We start from the raw sequence: 15,284 nt of genomic DNA, 5'->3' as shown, positions 1-15,284 counted from the left end.
ATGTGAGGCATCAGTCTCAACGCACGGTTTTTCTGAGCATGCTGTCAGTACCAAAACATTTACTGACGTCATTAAACCAATTTCATTTCCCATCAGGACCCTGTTGCACACCTGCAGGACAGTGTGTTCACCTGTGGCAGGTGTGCAGGGTCAGACAGTCCTGTGAGTGCTCTCGTGTCTCGTGTGACCAATCAGAGAGAACTTGACGTCAGCCGTACCCCTCTGTTCTGCGCAGCTGACCGCTCACAGGACGACCACACACACATACACACGCTCACATACACACACATACAGCGAGAAACTTGGGATAAACTTTCACAAACTTTGTCCCAGTTTTGTCCAATCTTCCAAATGTTTCTCTCTTTTTTATTAGAAGCGGGCGCCGGAGGTTTTTGCTTGATAGGAAAGACTGAAAAAACACTGTCGCTGAAAACTTGGCTACCTTTTTTCCACTTCTTCTTCCTCGGGGTCAGTAACCTGTGAAAGGAACAAAACAAGGATTTACTGAAAAAACTGGGATTTATCTGTGCCGTCGTCTCATCAGTATTGTCGTCTAACATCAACATAGAAGTTATTTTTTCTTATTTTATTACCAGTGGACTAAAAAAAGAAGACATTTCCCCTAAAGGAAGGCCAGGACTCCACCTGCTGCAGACAGGTGAGTCACTTTATCTAACATCTTACTTTAGCTGTTTAGTTTTATGGCATGTCTGAAAAGTTATCAGTAGCTTGGCTTTGTTGTCATGTTTCCATTGTTATTTACTATACATGCAATAGGCGTTAGGCTGCAGGGGATCAAAACTAACTTTCTGCTTGAAATTAAACATTTTATACAGTGGAGAAAAAAAAGAGGCAATTTAATTATTCCAGTCTAGATTATCGTCCTGAAGCTTTTAATGCCCTTTGGTCCGTTGAACTTCATCTCTGTCTCAAGACCTCTGGAGTGTAAAGGGTTTATAAACTGCAAATATCACAGCAACAATGAAACTTTAGTATCCCTATATAATAATGTGTATTGATATAATACCACAGAAGACAAAACGTTTCTAAAATGACTAAACTGAATATATAAGAAGGCTTTACAATGGTGTCATATGACTTCATGTCTGCTGTTTACAGAGCAGTGAATACTGGTTTAACCTCTGCTGATGATTAATTAAACCAGCAGTCAGACTTCTCTGGTGTTATCAAGAAACTTGTTTATATAGAATTAAGATGCAATTGTAGCTCAATTAGTATAGTTCATTCTCATGGAGACTTAATACATTTGTATTTTTAAGTATCAGTTTTCCATCTCAGACATAATTAGTTAGAGTGACAATTTAATAGTAGACCAGAAGTTAGGGTGGACCCTTCATTGGGTGGGTCTTGTGTTTGTGTGTGTTTGAAACAAACACCTGATCACAGCTGCAACCAACAGTTATTTTCATTATCTGTTATTGTATTGAATTATTGAGTCTTTGTTTAATCCATTAAGTATCAGAAAACTGAAAAAAACAAGAAGACCAAGAAAAGCACACATTTTCATATTTAAAAAAAAACATTAAATCTTTGGTATTTTGGCTCTAAAATGTACCTAAATGAGAAAACAATTGTCAATTGTTTTGACCAACTTTTGATCAACTGATCGATTAATCCCTGTAGCTCTACATCTGATGGAACCTGTAGGGCATATTGAGTAAAAATATTCATAATATTATCCAAAGAAAGTAATATTACTTAGTAACTGTGTATTTATAAGTATAGTGAGTATCTAAGGAACATAATGACATATGATTCTACTAGTACTACTACGAGGTAAAAGTCTTGTCTTGTCTTTTTGTGTATATGTCTTGGAAAAAAGTACTGGAAAAATAAAGTTGATGTATCTCCCAGTATGACACACAGTATTATTTTAACAGGCAAAAGGGATTGGTGAGGGCTTAGACCACCTGCCCGAGGAATCAAGGAGAGAAGAAAGGGGGAGGACATATTGTCTATGGTGGACCTCTGCCTCCTCTACACAGATGTATGCTGAGAAAGTTGTGACAGAGGGGAAGATGGGTGAGTGCACATATGACATATACTGTCTTGCTCATTCTGCACCCCCCCCCCCACACACACACACATAAAATGCTGTGCTGGTCAGACTGCCTGTTTTCTGTATTTGGGACCAGACATCAGTCCACTTGACAGTTAACCATTAACTAGTGTGCTCAAAACTGGCTGGTTGTGCCTCTGATGTTGTCTTGATTTATTTTTGAGGTTTGTCTTTCAGCCTGGAAGTACACACATTTATAGTTTATTTACATGTACTTATATTTCTGTAGGAATGTGAAAGTGATTTTCATACATCATCTCTCTGCCTTCTGATTTGATAAAGCTTAAATGGCAGCAGGTAATGTGTTGTTTTCAGACACATTGTTTTGTTACATCTATACATTTTGTGGTAAGAGAGGAGATAGTACTATTCACCATCACCATCATACTGCTGTAACTTGTAACACTACATTGTATGTACTTTCCTATATTATATACAGCACCAAATAACACATACTGTCAATTTAAAGTTCTCTTACTATACCATATTCCATCAGCATCAGTGGGACTGTACATTTAAAAGGAAACCCGACAATCCACGTCTGCCTCCCTGACACTTGGCATCAGCTGTAATGAGGTGTTGTTGTGATAAGTAATGGGCCAAAGTTTCACAGCTTTATGGCTCCCAATGAGCAAATTATACCGTGCTGTTATGGAATTACAGATAAGATTATCACACTGCTGCTAGAGAGCACTTATGTCAGTGTGTACTGTGAAACATATGAAGATGCTGAAAAACTCCTGTAGTGAGTGAAGAGCCTGTGCCTACCTTTGAAATAATGTTACAACTTTTTTCTCCAGAATAACATCTTTAAAATTCTAACTCTAACTTAACTAATTCTAACTGATCCTTAATTTGTTTTTATCACCTAAACCCACCAGATAACAGTACAGAGACTACTGTACCTACCTTGTATCAGGAACATGTTGAATGTTGGCACAACGAAGAAGCCAATAGTCTCTCGTAAACTGAAATTATCCTCAGCTTCAAATTGACATCATCCCCATATCTTCTGTCGTTTTCATCAGTAGGTCCTCTTGGTCTTTGGGCCCTGTTGCTTCTGTGTCTAAACATGGTCTGCTAGATGTTTGGTTATGTAGTTTCTGTTGCTTGGCTGAAGGGAGTCCACCCAGATGCAATAAAGCACTCTGTGTCTTTAGTGTGTATAATTACAAGAGAAACAGCCAGGAGTGACTCATATGTTGTGGCTTATGTTGTGCACCTTATGCATGCTCTAAGATTAGGTGTGACATCATCTATTTTCAGAAACAAGCTGTTTACCTTAATCATGACATGCTTATACATCATACATGTCCGAACAAGAAGGGAAACACAAATACACATGATCACACACAAACTCTCCTGTTACACACATCTGTTTAATCAAGCTAGTACATGTGTTTATTTTTACTTTTCAGCTATGACAACCACTAACAGTATGAGTCACGGCTTCTGCTGGGTCTTCAACTATGTGTGTGAGGTCTCCTTGTTTTTCGGTAGTTTTATCTTTGCTTTATTCCCTTTCTTACTGCACCTACGTTCAATTCAGTCTACTCAGGAATAACAGTGTTCAGTATGTATTCTCAAACCCCCTTTTTCCTGTTGACATTAACATAGATATTGGTTTAAGCACATCACTGTTTTCAGTTGACCAATATATAGAAATGTGTTTCCTAAAGTTCAAATGTCTTTGTCTTTCTAAGAGGACAAAGGATGATACGCTGACTCTGCATAGAGGTGTGAGGTGAATCAGGGGACCTTATAAACATTAGCCTAACATAAAAACATTTTTTCTCGGGTTCTTAACCTAATATGGACAAGAAGTCCTAAAAGCACTGTTGATGAAATTCTAACAGCTACTGAGCTCACAGATCAAATCTCAAGACAACAAAGCAAACTTTGTCCACTGATGAAAACTGTGCGATATGATTGGAAGCTCTGGAAAGCTAGAACGCAAACCTTGAGTATAAATTATTTTACCAGATCAACCCATACGAGCACTGGTGTCATAACGAATAGTTTCAGAGGATTATCCGTTATAGTTTCAGAGGAACAGACTACCTCAACAAAAAATGACCTATGAGTCACTCTTTCTATTTATAAGTCTGTGGAAAAGTTTATTCATGAAGTTACAGTTTATCAGAACACTTTTTGGCAGTTATGTAGATCTGATATATCAAATATTAGCCTAGTAGTTTAGTCTAGAAATATCCTGCTTACATTTCTAGAAATATTGTATGTTGTGCGTATTTAAGGTCAGATTAATTATAATCTAGTAGAAATTTTGGCAGATGTGGACGGCCAAAGGGGACTGTTTTCTAAATACAGGCTGTGTTGACCAGCTTGGTTTGGCGCTTGCGTGTCTCATCTGGTACACAGCTGCTTCTCTTTGGCCACCAGTGAGGTGCTTCTGTGGAAAGGCGTAATGCGTGCAAAGTTAAGTGTATCCCACAACATCCCTGAGAATGAGTCATGACACAGTAACCCTTTTTCCACCCTGCTGGTCACTTTACTCATGGAGAAAGAGGACAGAAATAACCCACAAATAAAATGTGTACTCTATGATCAGGTGAATGGTTCAAATAAGTCTGATGATTCATTCTTATGTCTAATGCCAGTCATGTTTACGACGACCCATGACTCATAGCAACAAACTACCCAGTCAATCATGTGGTCTGTATTGTAAAATATTTCAACAATTGCTTCATGAATATCTGTTGAAAATAAATCTTTTAGTTAAACATAAAATATATAGATCACAGTAGTTTTGATCTAGTAATCTGTTCAAATTGCAATATCCATACAGACACAATCATGTAATGGATTTCAAAGAGAAGATTATGACTGAAGCAAAAGGTGAAATGTGTTGGACCTGTCTTACAGAAATCATGTGAGCTGATCCTACTATCATGTCACCCAGAACATCACCTTCTACATTGTGACTCAATGCTTGAATATATGATGCTTGTTAGTTTTCTTCGATTGTAGGTGAATTAACAGTATCTGTTTTCAAACCTTTCTATAATATAATTGGTGTTATATCTGCACTAAAATCTCAGATACCTCACATACCACAAACTGCAACCTAAACCATACCATGAAATACTTGTGATTGTAGAAGAACCATACCTCATAATAGAGTCACACATGGGAGGGGAAGGTGGTCTCAGGTAGAAGTGGATACAATAGAGCACTTGTTCAGTCCTGCAGTGTGATTGGGGTATTTCCTGGAAACCACAATCAGTAAGAATGAACACGAGCCTGGAATGTCCCTCTGATAGTATGTCTGATCAGAAACCACATTCAGGTCTTCTTATTTCATAGTTTTTACTTCTTTCTGTCTGCATTTGCTTTGTCTTTGTCTTTTTTTCATATTTTGGGTGCTGTTGGTAATCACAATTTTACAATCCCAGGAACAATAATACCATTAACGTACTGATTGGAAGTTTGAAGTCTGAGGGAAGTAGGAGAAAGAGAGGAGAGGTACGGAAGAAGAAGAGGAATGAGGCACAACAAAGGAAAGAGACACAGACAGGAAGAGAAATGTTAACCAGGGAGAGCCATGTAAAAGGTAAATGCAGTCAGTGAGAGGTTTTGGTGCAGAGGGAGGGAGCAGATGTGAAGAGATAGCAGAGAAGAAGGTCACTGGATCAGCAGGTCTACACAGCTATCAAGTTTCTTTGATTATAAAGTAGAAATGCAGAGCAGCGTTCTGAACAACACTGGGTCCTTGTCAGTCCTGAGCCGTTTACTTCCTCAGATCAGGGTTAGGGTTAGGCCAGTGGGCCAAACTGACTATGTGTAACTGTGTAGGATTGTTGTGGTTCTGCATCCAGACACCCAGCTTTCAAGCAGATCTAAATATGCCTGCTCAATAACTGCTGTTGTTGTATGTGTGGAAGAGAGGCAACAGTCACCTCATGTCCATTTTCATTTTTTTTTGGCCTTGTAGTCACAGTTCTATGAAAGTATGGATGCAAATAACAATTATTTTCATTATTGATTTCATTTTAATGATGGTAAAATGTAAAAAAACAGTTATTATAAATATTTCTTATCTATTAACAAAAAATGTGTTAGATATATATATTTTTTAAATTTATTTTCTACATTAATTACTTTTAAATCTATAACGAACTTATTTCAGTTTAGTTTGAATCAATTCTTTAAAGTTCGTGTGTCAGTCAGTGAGAAAGGTGGAAGTGTAAGAGAGCAGGGTACATGTGGGAGGGAAACAGAGCCAGGAAGGAAACAGGGCATGCAGAGTGTTTTGACCAACTTGGTAGCGGACGCTTACAGACTTACAGTATCTCCAGTTGTTTCCTGGCACGCTGATGGATGGTAGCAGTGTTGCATTCGTGATTATCTAATGCATTGCAGGGAACAGAAAATCCACTGACAGAACAGAACATGCTGTTCTTACTTTTTTTTTTTTTAAACCACCATTAACTACAGAAACAAACGCCTATATCATTTTTTTAATGTATTAGGAAGGAAAGACAGCTAACATGTGGCCCCAAAAAATTCTTGAATGGCCTAGGTTCAACTTGTTACCCCAACAGCTGTTTGACATGTCATAGCTGGAAAGACACAGGTGTGATCAATAACATTAATGATGCTGCTTTCAATGTAGGTGTTACAGTTCCAGGGTCCTGCTATTGTGCATTGTCAATGTTATTACTAACATCTGTGATTTCTACCTGTGACCCACGCTCACACAGGCTTATTTTGCTTGAATATATCTTTTAGAAGGACCTTGTGAGTGTGTGTACAGGTTGACATCTCTTACACAGGTCTTTTTCACAGAAGATATTTTGACATGTTAAAGCAGGAACAACATAGGAGTGAAGAATGAAATGAATAATGGTTGAATTGCATATATCTGCTTCATATTCATGCATGCTGTCACACTGTCACATGACTTACTCGCACTTGAATAGACCAGAGCCATAGTTAATGATATCAATAACACCTGATTGATTGTTGTGTTGCATCTGTTAGGGTGAGACAACTAACACCTTCATCTATCTTAATTCCCATCATACTGCAGCTTCACCCAACCTCAACTTGGCCAGAAGTCTAATCAGCCACAATAAATGGGTGGGTGGATATGATGGATATATTCAGCAATGTAATCACTTTTGCATTTCATGTGTGTGACATGACATATAGCCTTACAAAATGAAAACATTGGCCCTCTCCCATTAAAACAACAGATATCATGATGTTCCTTTTCATGTTACCTGACCCAATCGGTGTGTCAAAAGTTGCAACACCTGCCTCCTGCTTTTGTGTGCACTGTTGCTCTAACATTGATAGTGATGATGATGATGATGATGATGATGATGATGATGATGGTGTAAAGTGGTCGGTGATGGTTAATGAAATAAGCTAAGCTGTGTTTAGTGATAAGGGTCGGGATGTGCTTGGCAGGCTGACAGTTCACATAAAAAGATAATTTGTGTTTGCTCAGTAGCGTTGGCATTTTTTTCTTCTCTTCTCTTCTCTTCTCTTCTCTTCTCTTCTCTTCTCTTCTCTTCTCTTCTCTTTTCTTCTCTAATCTTCTCTTCTCATCTAACAAGACTAAATACAGTTTTGTTCTATCATAACCATCAAAAAACTCCCAGTAAACCATGTGAGTAAGCCAGTATGCACAACACCAGGCCCCTGAAGCTGGCACATCCAGATGGAATTAAACCATTGTTAATGTTATTAATTGCACCTGTGCTATTCCAGTTATATGTCAAATTGTCTGCAGTGCAAAATGTTCATTAACTTTTTGAATTTTGGGTCAAGTTGACAAACTCTGCTCAGAGCAGATGATACACAGGACAGCCATGGTACTATATCCTAGTTTAAGAGTTTGTTCTGGCTTTGTGGAGAAATGTTAGACTTAGGACTATTGATCTAATCAATGTCATTTGTACTTTCCAGTCTATGCCAGGAAATGTGCTGTTATGCCCCTCACATGGGACAGTGTGGTGACAGCGGTCATGGTGCTGATATTTGTTATCAAAAAAAGAGCACAAATGAAACACTAGCTGTCTGAATGTTTACCATGCATAATTTTGTCAAACATCCATGGGTATGTATGAATGTGAAGAAGAACACAGTTTACTTCAGTAATATTTACTCTTTTAATTTCATCATCTAAACCGCCTCCTCTGTTGTTATGTAACTAGTGCAGAACCTGATACAAACATGCTTGCTCAGAACTGCTGAATTGCTTATTATTTCTCAAGAACCCATATATGTATATGAGGGTATTGATCAATTAATTGGACTGACAGAAACTTCATTAGTGAGACTAAACCGAGGTTGAACTATAGAAGCAGTTAATCAGTTTGTTAATTCTGCTGACAATCAAAAGTGTCTGCACACCTATTGGCCTTGTTTTACTGCCTCTGTTCTCGTTCTTCTTTTTTGGGGGAATTTGGGACAGTAGGAGTCCTGCCCTGCTGTAATATGAACATATTAATATTATATTAAAAATATGAATGTGTTGCACATTCAAACTTTGACACTGCACGTTATTGGCTCCACAGCAATACACCTGCCAAGTGTGAAGCCCATTGGATGAACAGTTCTCCAGATATGCTAAGGACCCACATACATACATACATACATACATACATACATACATACATACATACATACATAGACAGACAGATATTCATTCATAGTTAACTTTTAAAAGCCAATCTATGTGCCCTTCATGTATGCTTTCATGTGTATGTTTGTGTCTCTGTCTGTGTATACATAGTGTCAAATGTGTGTAAATACATTTGTGTGTGTGTGTGTGTGTGTGTGTGTGTGTGTGTGTGTGTGTGTGTGTGTGTGTGTGTGTGTGTGTGTGTGTGTGTGCAGGGAGCAGGGGAATCTCTCTGACCTGTGTGTTGACCCCATGCCGTGTGATTGGAGTGTGCGTGATGCTGATGACCCTGGGAGCCATTGGAGCAGCAGCCTGGGCCGTAGGTCAGACCACATGTCAGACTGCACACACTTACATTTTTGTCATATTTTTGTATTTTTGTTTCTGATATTTAAATATGTTTCTAATGTTTTCAGTTGTCACAATCTAAGATTTAAAAAAAATTCAATATTTCATATTTCAAAATCTTTGATCATTTACAGTCATACATTGCATTATTCTCAATAAGTGGCTGCTGTTTTTCTTATTCTCCTTCTGCAGTTACATATTGCACAATGGAAGAAGACACAGGACTCTATGATGGTGAGTAACAGTGGACAGGGTAATAGTGTAGAGTGTAATAAATGCCATATATCATGAGCATAATCTGTACAATCATTCACAGCATGACATTTATAAAGTGGTAATATAACAAGATAAGAAAAATGCTACCTAATTGTGAATTACATATTTTACCTCCAATACAAAAAGTTAGGATTTTGGTTCCATTAGTTTAGTGGTAAGCCGAATATTATTAGTTTTGTTCTGATCTGAACTTTGTTCATAAAAAAAGATTTCTTAACAATAGACAGAAATTTTTAAAGATTTTCATAATTTTCCTTATTAAATGCTGCGCTTACTTGAATGATAGAAATATGCAGAAATGATGCAGATTGAGGTCCAGCTGCACATGAGATGTAAAGTAACATTAAAAGGACTAAAATCTTGATATTACCCTTTGCAGTCCAGGTAAATTCTGCTGACCAGCGTCTCAGAGTCTTTGACTCCGCCCAGAGGCGATGGCGTCAGGTGTGTTCCTCGTCAGCCAATGAGCTGCTAGCTAGCATCAGTTGTGAGGAAGTGGGCTTTGTCAGGTGAGATAGTTTTAAAATCCTGTCACAGTGTTTTCAGGCAGCGCAGAGCGATACAGAACTTAACTGTGTGTGTGTTTGTTGTAGTGTGGTTAATTTCTCAGTCGCATCAGTGCCAGAGGCCAGTGGAGACGGTGGCGAGTTCTTCTGCGTCAGACAGGAAGAGCTCAGCTACGGCAAGAAAATCAAAGACTCATTGTTCCCATGGTAACAAACACCTGTCTGTTTGATCCTTGAAGCAGTCTAACCTTTCACTACACAGTCTTCTCTGTTGCTCCTCTTAGTTTTCTTTCACTCATCTTTGGATGTTTTCTTTTCTCTGTCAGGCTGTTGCTAACTCTGTCTGTCTTTGTTTCAGTGACTGTGAGAGCAGGGAGGTTCTCAAACTGTTGTGCCAAGGTAAGACATGAGCCCAGATCCACACTCACTCTGTCTGACACACTGGCACACTTTAAACTTCACCACCTTACATTCATACCTTATTTGTGCTTCTTATTCTTTCTTTTTGGAAGTGCTGAGTGATTTTACAAGCCTGAAGTCTGTTACCTTTAGTTCCCTTTCTGTGATTTTCTCCTCTGACTCTCCCCCTCTTACTTTATCTGCCTTGGCTTTATCTGCCTATCTCTGTTCAACCTCTCTTCCTTGACAGATTGTGGCAGGCGTAGTTTTGCGGCAGACCGTATAGTTGGCGGTGTGGATGCCAGGCAGGGCAGCTGGCCCTGGCAGGTCAGCTTGCAGTATGATGGAGTTCATCAATGTGGAGGATCCATCATCTCCAACCGCTGGATTGTCTCTGCAGCTCACTGCTTCCCAGAGTAAGTGACTGATCTGGATATTATATACGTAAGCTAAAGTTGACTTTTAAGAACATAATGGACAAATTTGATTCATCTTACGTTAGTTGTTAATGTTAATTACTGTATTTATATCATCATTGTCTCTGCTACACATATTGTCATCATCAGTAACACTCATTATCAGATTGCTCTTGTCTAAATATGATCATCTGTGTTTAGGATGGTGTATGTGTGTGGATTTTTAAATATGTCTGTGCAAAAACTGAAAAAGCCTTTAAAACTTGCAGAATATCACTGTGTATTGCCTCTTTCTATATTAGACGGTATCGGTTTGTTAATCGCTGGCGTGTGCTGCTGGGCTCCATCTACAATAAACCAGTCAATGCCAACGTGGCAGAGGTGAAAACCATCGTTTACCACAGCAGCTACCTTCCCTTTGTAGATGCTAACATTGATGACAACAGCAGGGACATTGCTGTACTGGCCCTCACCCAACCACTCACCTTCAATGGTAGGACCCAGTGGCACAGACATGCACACATATTCATTGTCTACACACACACAGGGTAATTGATAACATGATGACTGTGATAACAGATGAGGAAGCAAAGGAAAGGAGAGTCACTCATCAAAGTATTTTGCATGCTTTTGGTCTCGTGTTTCTTTGATTAGAGTCAACAGGACAAAAGAACATTAATACATCAGGACTGACAGGATATAACCACAGGTTCCCCTTGTCTCTCATGCTCTCTGTCTGTCCTCTCAGCCCCCCCCCCCCCCTCGTAAAGGATCCTCACTCTAATAATGAGAGCAATACAGTAATTCCTGTAAATGCCATCTGTCATCCACTGTAATCTTACTGTAATCTGTTAATGAAAGGGAAAAGATGATAGGAATTACAAGTGTGATCTACACCAGAGTTTAAGATTTAATTTGGGGCGGAGAGAGTTTCATAGATATCTACAATAAGTCACAACTCATTAAACATTTCTAAATGAGTTATAAGCACATATTTAGAGAAAGTTGTTTTACTGTCACCTTTGAAAATGTGGTGATACTTTATAGTGTAATTAGTGTTTATGCATTGTTTATTAGTGCTGAATAAATGCTAATTGATTAACATAAAGTTTGCAAATGCAATACACTGTATACTGTCAGTCATGTCTGACCTCTAGTGGTTGGGATTCATAACTACAAGCTCAGAATGACATTTATTGGAGAAAAACAGTGATATAGAGTCAAAGGTTGAATGGGTGCTTTATCTGTCTGTATCTCACTCTGTTCTTTGCTTTCTGTGGCACAAACAAACAGACCCACATTGACTTGCAAGTGGTGGTGTTTATAGACATGTGTTTGCTTCATGCAAATGTATGTGTGCTTGTGTGTAGAGTACATCCAGCCTATTTGCCTGCCAGCATATGGTCAAAGACTGATAGATGGACAGATGGGAACGGTAACTGGCTGGGGAAACGTAGGATACTATGGTGAGTTTATGTATCATTACAGCTTTACTGTAACACACTGCAGATAATGACCTGTGGATTACTCTTTGACTTTCTTTGATTTGAAAAGAAAAAATCCTTTACCAGCTGTAGTTATATTTTGTTGTTAATGAAATCAGTGTTCTGCTCATTACAACAAACAACAACAGCTCATACTGTAGTTTAACATGAAGTTGTGCTTCTATCTCAATGCAGGTCGTTGTTTTTAACTACTTTGATGTTCTTGACTCTCAGGTCATCTAGCTGATGTTCTCCAGGAAGCGAACATCCCTATCATCAGTGACGCTGTCTGTAACGCTCCTGATTACTATGACAACCAGATCACCACTAGTATGTTCTGTGCTGGTTATGAAAAAGGAGGAACTGATGCCTGCCAGGTAAGTGTGTGTCTGTGTTTGTGTGTGTAGTGTATGTGTATGGGTTTATCAATGACATCCCTGTTCATTTTAATTCTGAGAATGCTCACATAAAGTGGATGGTTAATGATAATTTGTGATCCACTATAATCCTGTGTGGTTTCAGGGAGACAGCGGCGGCCCTTTTGTGGCAGACGACTGCTTGTCTAAAACCACTCGATATCGTCTGCTGGGGGTGGTGAGTTGGGGAACAGGCTGCGCCATGGCAAAGAAGCCTGGTGTGTACACCAGAGTGTCACGATTTCTGCCCTGGATATCTACAGCTATGAGGGTGAGAGACCTGATGCTCTTTATTTGACTGTTTGTTATTGTATTCCTGAGTTTCTTGTATGTTATGTGTAAACCCTCACTAGACATTTCTAAGACACATTCAAATATAAGCAGTCTGTATTCATATTCAGGCTGTGAAGAAGTCCCTCTTTGGATTTCAATTAAAAGTAGATTTTTTACTGGTGTATTAGCTTCAACAGTGTAGAGTCAAAGCATTTGACCTTTGGCAAAACAGTAATATACAGCTTGGAAAGAGGAATGATTATTAAAGAATGAAGCACAGATTTCTGAAATTAATGTTACAAATGTACATGCTTCAGGATTTTCTATACTTTTCTTCTTGTGACTTTTTTGCTCTCATCTCTCTCCTGCAGAACTATAACAATTCACCCGGGGTTCACAAAATGGCTCGGACATGAGATTCCTACAGCCACGTTTATATTTTTTCTACTCTTGGATGACAATAAGGACAGACCCTGTAGATGTCATCAGGGGGTGCAACAATAGGGGGATGAAAGCCTGTGATGTCCCCCTCTTATCATGGTTCCAGATTCGTCCACTAACCTAAAACTGAGGATTTAACTTTCTTGTACCATTGTTAAAAGTGTACCAATATCTTACTCCTTAAATGGATAACCTTGCAATATATGACATTTAGCCCCACTAGATGTCAGCAAACATCTATTTTCTATGTAAAGATATGATGGAGTAATGGCCACACTCCCTCTGTGTGTGTTGTAATTACAGCTTATCTGTTCTGTGTTATGATAGCTGCTCTGGCAGCGTGTGCATATTAGTACATGTGAGTCCTTCCATGATCTCTGCACCCATGTCCAACATGGTGGCCATGTCACAAGCCTGCTCAAAACAGTACACTAAATATGTTTCTGAAAACATTTAAAATATAAAATATAAATAGGCAATTCACAGTTAATCCAGTGGATCCATATTTGATCAGAACTGCCTAGTTTCACAGTTTGATCAGAGTTCTGTGAGCTGTCTGTTCAGGGACTGTTTTCTCCCTAACTTTATTGATCAAACGACTCACACATTTGTTTTGGTCAGAGATGCTGGTGCTATTACGACATCTACTGGGGCTGACTGTCATATATTGCACCTTAAAGAGAAGTCATGAGCACAGAGTTGAACAGTATGAAGTTAAATATTGATTAAAAAAAGAGTTGTGCAGTCATGACACTATTTATATCCATAAAATTCACAAAGATCAAATAACTGTCATTATAAATTATGAGCTACATTAAAACACAACATATTGTTAAGGTAAGAGAATCAAGCTCACCATGAAGATATTTTTCAGGATTTAGTTCCACATGAGTCAGTTACTTTAGTGTCAGACCTCCTGATACCAGAGCACAGAACGAGACACTGTGAGAGCAGACTGCTCTTTTAATTTATAATAAACATCACAATCATGTGGAACAGTTTTAGTATTTTTAGCTTATACAAGACACACTCAGACAATTATGAAAATATCACTACTTTATGTATTATATGACAAATCCTGACAAGTTCTTATTGAAAGATTGCAACACATTACACACAATTCTTTCACAGAGTAGGTATCGCATTTTATAATTAAAGTCTTACTTGTGTGATACATGTCATGTTTTTTATATGCAATAGCTTGACTGTGATGAATAATTATCCATTCTTTATCAAATCCTCACATGTTTAAGATGAACTGGTGAAGATGACGCTCATATTCAGAATCAGTATTTTGTTGTTTGTAAATATAAGTCAATGTCTTCTTTATGTAGGATGTTTTTATGTTAGTTATGTCATAGATGTCGAGATAATCTGAAAATGCCAACAGTGCAATAAAAACCCAAATCACTCTCTCATAAAAGACCCTTACAGTACCTGGAATTACTCACCCATGAGTATAGTATTATATAGCCTATTAGAAGTGCTGTCCCTCCTCATATTTAACACAAACCACAAAAATCATTTCAGCAATGTGTTAAGCTTCGGATTGTTGCTTACTTGTATGGTTGTGATGAAATAGGCCTATATACTTTGTTTTACAAGACGATGACTTAAAAGTGAATTTAAAGTATTTTTATTGGATCCACACAAATTTAGTCCATTCTGACCAATCTGACTCAAACAATACTCAGAAACTATAGTTGTGTAAATGCAGTCACAAAGTCCCATACTGTTCAGTAACAATGAAATAATATGAATGTATGTACATTTACAACAATGTGTACTAGATAAATAAACAGTTTTACTGACTGTAGTGCTATATGTAAAATGTAAATTTGTACTTTTAGTATTGTATTGAAATAAAACCTCAATTAAAAAATGACTTCCAAAGTGATTGTGTGCAGACACCACATTTATTTTATATATTTGTAATATTTACTGTACAGACAGCAGTAAACTATAATTATATTGTAGTATACAGTAACCAAGA

At 38.1% G+C, this 15,284-nt stretch overlaps 1 protein-coding gene across 1 annotated transcript; it reads left to right on the top strand.

The window, feature by feature from the left end:
- The first annotated feature begins 184 nt into the window (after positions 1-184).
- hpn (hepsin) lies at positions 185-15,188 on the top strand. The gene is made up of 13 exons (XM_053326687.1): positions 185-658; positions 1,902-2,043; positions 8,948-9,055; positions 9,273-9,314; positions 9,736-9,865; positions 9,950-10,069; positions 10,221-10,261; positions 10,512-10,677; positions 10,980-11,170; positions 12,048-12,143; positions 12,396-12,538; positions 12,684-12,848; positions 13,222-15,188. The coding sequence occupies exons 2-13, from the start codon at positions 2,007-2,009 to the stop codon at positions 13,264-13,266; spliced, it is 1,284 nt and encodes a 427-aa protein (XP_053182662.1). The 5' UTR covers positions 185-658; positions 1,902-2,006; the 3' UTR covers positions 13,267-15,188.
- The last annotated feature ends 96 nt before the right edge of the window (positions 15,189-15,284 follow it).

The sequence above is a fragment of the Scomber japonicus genome, chromosome 10 (genome assembly GCF_027409825.1).
Source record: "Scomber japonicus isolate fScoJap1 chromosome 10, fScoJap1.pri, whole genome shotgun sequence".
In the NCBI taxonomy this organism is placed as follows: domain Eukaryota; kingdom Metazoa; phylum Chordata; class Actinopteri; order Scombriformes; family Scombridae; genus Scomber; species Scomber japonicus.
This window is presented reverse-complemented; position numbering and strand designations above follow the sequence as displayed.

Bases quoted from the DNA above. Each gene is read 5' to 3' on its own strand.
- hpn (XM_053326687.1), top strand. From the start codon at position 2,007: ATGTATGCTGAGAAAGTTGTGACAGAGGGGAAGATGG. The intron at 10,262-10,511 runs GTAAGACATGAG...CTTCCTTGACAG, and splicing joins TCTCAAACTGTTGTGCCAAG to ATTGTGGCAGGCGTAGTTTT. The intron at 11,171-12,047 runs GTAGGACCCAGT...GCTTGTGTGTAG, and splicing joins CCAACCACTCACCTTCAATG to AGTACATCCAGCCTATTTGC.